At 42.4% G+C, this 941-nt stretch overlaps 1 protein-coding gene across 1 annotated transcript in view; it reads right to left on the reverse strand.

Annotated features, from left to right (window-relative positions):
* Positions 1-248: 248 nt before the first annotated feature.
* Positions 249-941, reverse strand: part of LOC100533239 (neuropeptide) — a gene marked incomplete at its 5' end in the record, with an annotated part of 94693 nt that continues 94000 nt past the window's right edge. Inside the window, 1 exon segment of the mRNA NM_001204551.1 lies at positions 249-787. Coding sequence (NP_001191480.1) covers positions 733-787 — 55 coding nt within the window. The 3' untranslated portion in view covers positions 249-732.

A 941-nucleotide genomic window follows, 5' to 3' on the forward strand; every position in this document is an offset into this window, starting at 1 on the left:
CACACACACACACACACAAACACCAACCACAACAAAAACCACAACAACAATCACAAAACAACAAAAACAACAACAACAACAACAATAACAACATCTTCATCATCATCATCAAAATACACGCACACACGCACAGGCACACACAAATACACACATACATACACTAACACTCACAAACACACCAAAACACACATACATCATCATCATCATCATCATCAACATCATCATCAAAAACAACAAACACGTGGTGGTATTTTTTCTAAAAACTCTGTCCTTTTTACTCATCAGATACTTCAGGAGGGCTGACGACTGACATCAATCAGAAACAATCAGATTACGAAAACGTTTGCGTCTTTTGAGTTTAAGTAAGACAAGCAAAACATTATCTTCTCCTTTAGCAAATTGTAACACCTTTATTGAACCAGATGACTTCGTTTTGATAGGGTGACTATGATCGGATGGTCAAACTTGAACGAGTATATTTAGACGCCGTTTCTCTGTTGTTGTTGTTGTTGTTGTTGTTGTTGTTGTTGTTGTTGGGTTGTTGTTTTTAGCGTAAACATCCCCCCCTCTCCTCCCCCTCTCCTCCTCCTCCTCCTCCTCCCCTCCCCTCCCTCCCTTCTCCCTCCATTGCTGGTGTTTTTCTCTCTTGCCCATTGCTCTGGATTCGCCGATACTCCCGCTGCCAGACCGAACCACCAAAGGGTTAAACGTGGCGTATAAATCTTTCTAGAATCACAAGCCGAAGAGATCGTCCAAGAGGTTCTTCATCTTCCGGTCGGAGTGAGATCTGGGGAGGAATAAAAAAAGGAATAAATGAAAAGGACTTTTTGAGAGTGACGGAGAGAGTGGTTGGTTTTTGTGGTAGTTTGGTGTTGAAAATTATGTATACGAGGGAGAGGAGATTGAGAGAGACACAGAGAGAGAGTGTGTGTGTGGGGGGG

The sequence above is a fragment of the Aplysia californica genome, unplaced genomic scaffold (genome assembly GCF_000002075.1).
Source record: "Aplysia californica isolate F4 #8 unplaced genomic scaffold, AplCal3.0 scaffold00619, whole genome shotgun sequence".
In the NCBI taxonomy this organism is placed as follows: Eukaryota; Metazoa; Mollusca; class Gastropoda; order Aplysiida; family Aplysiidae; genus Aplysia; species Aplysia californica.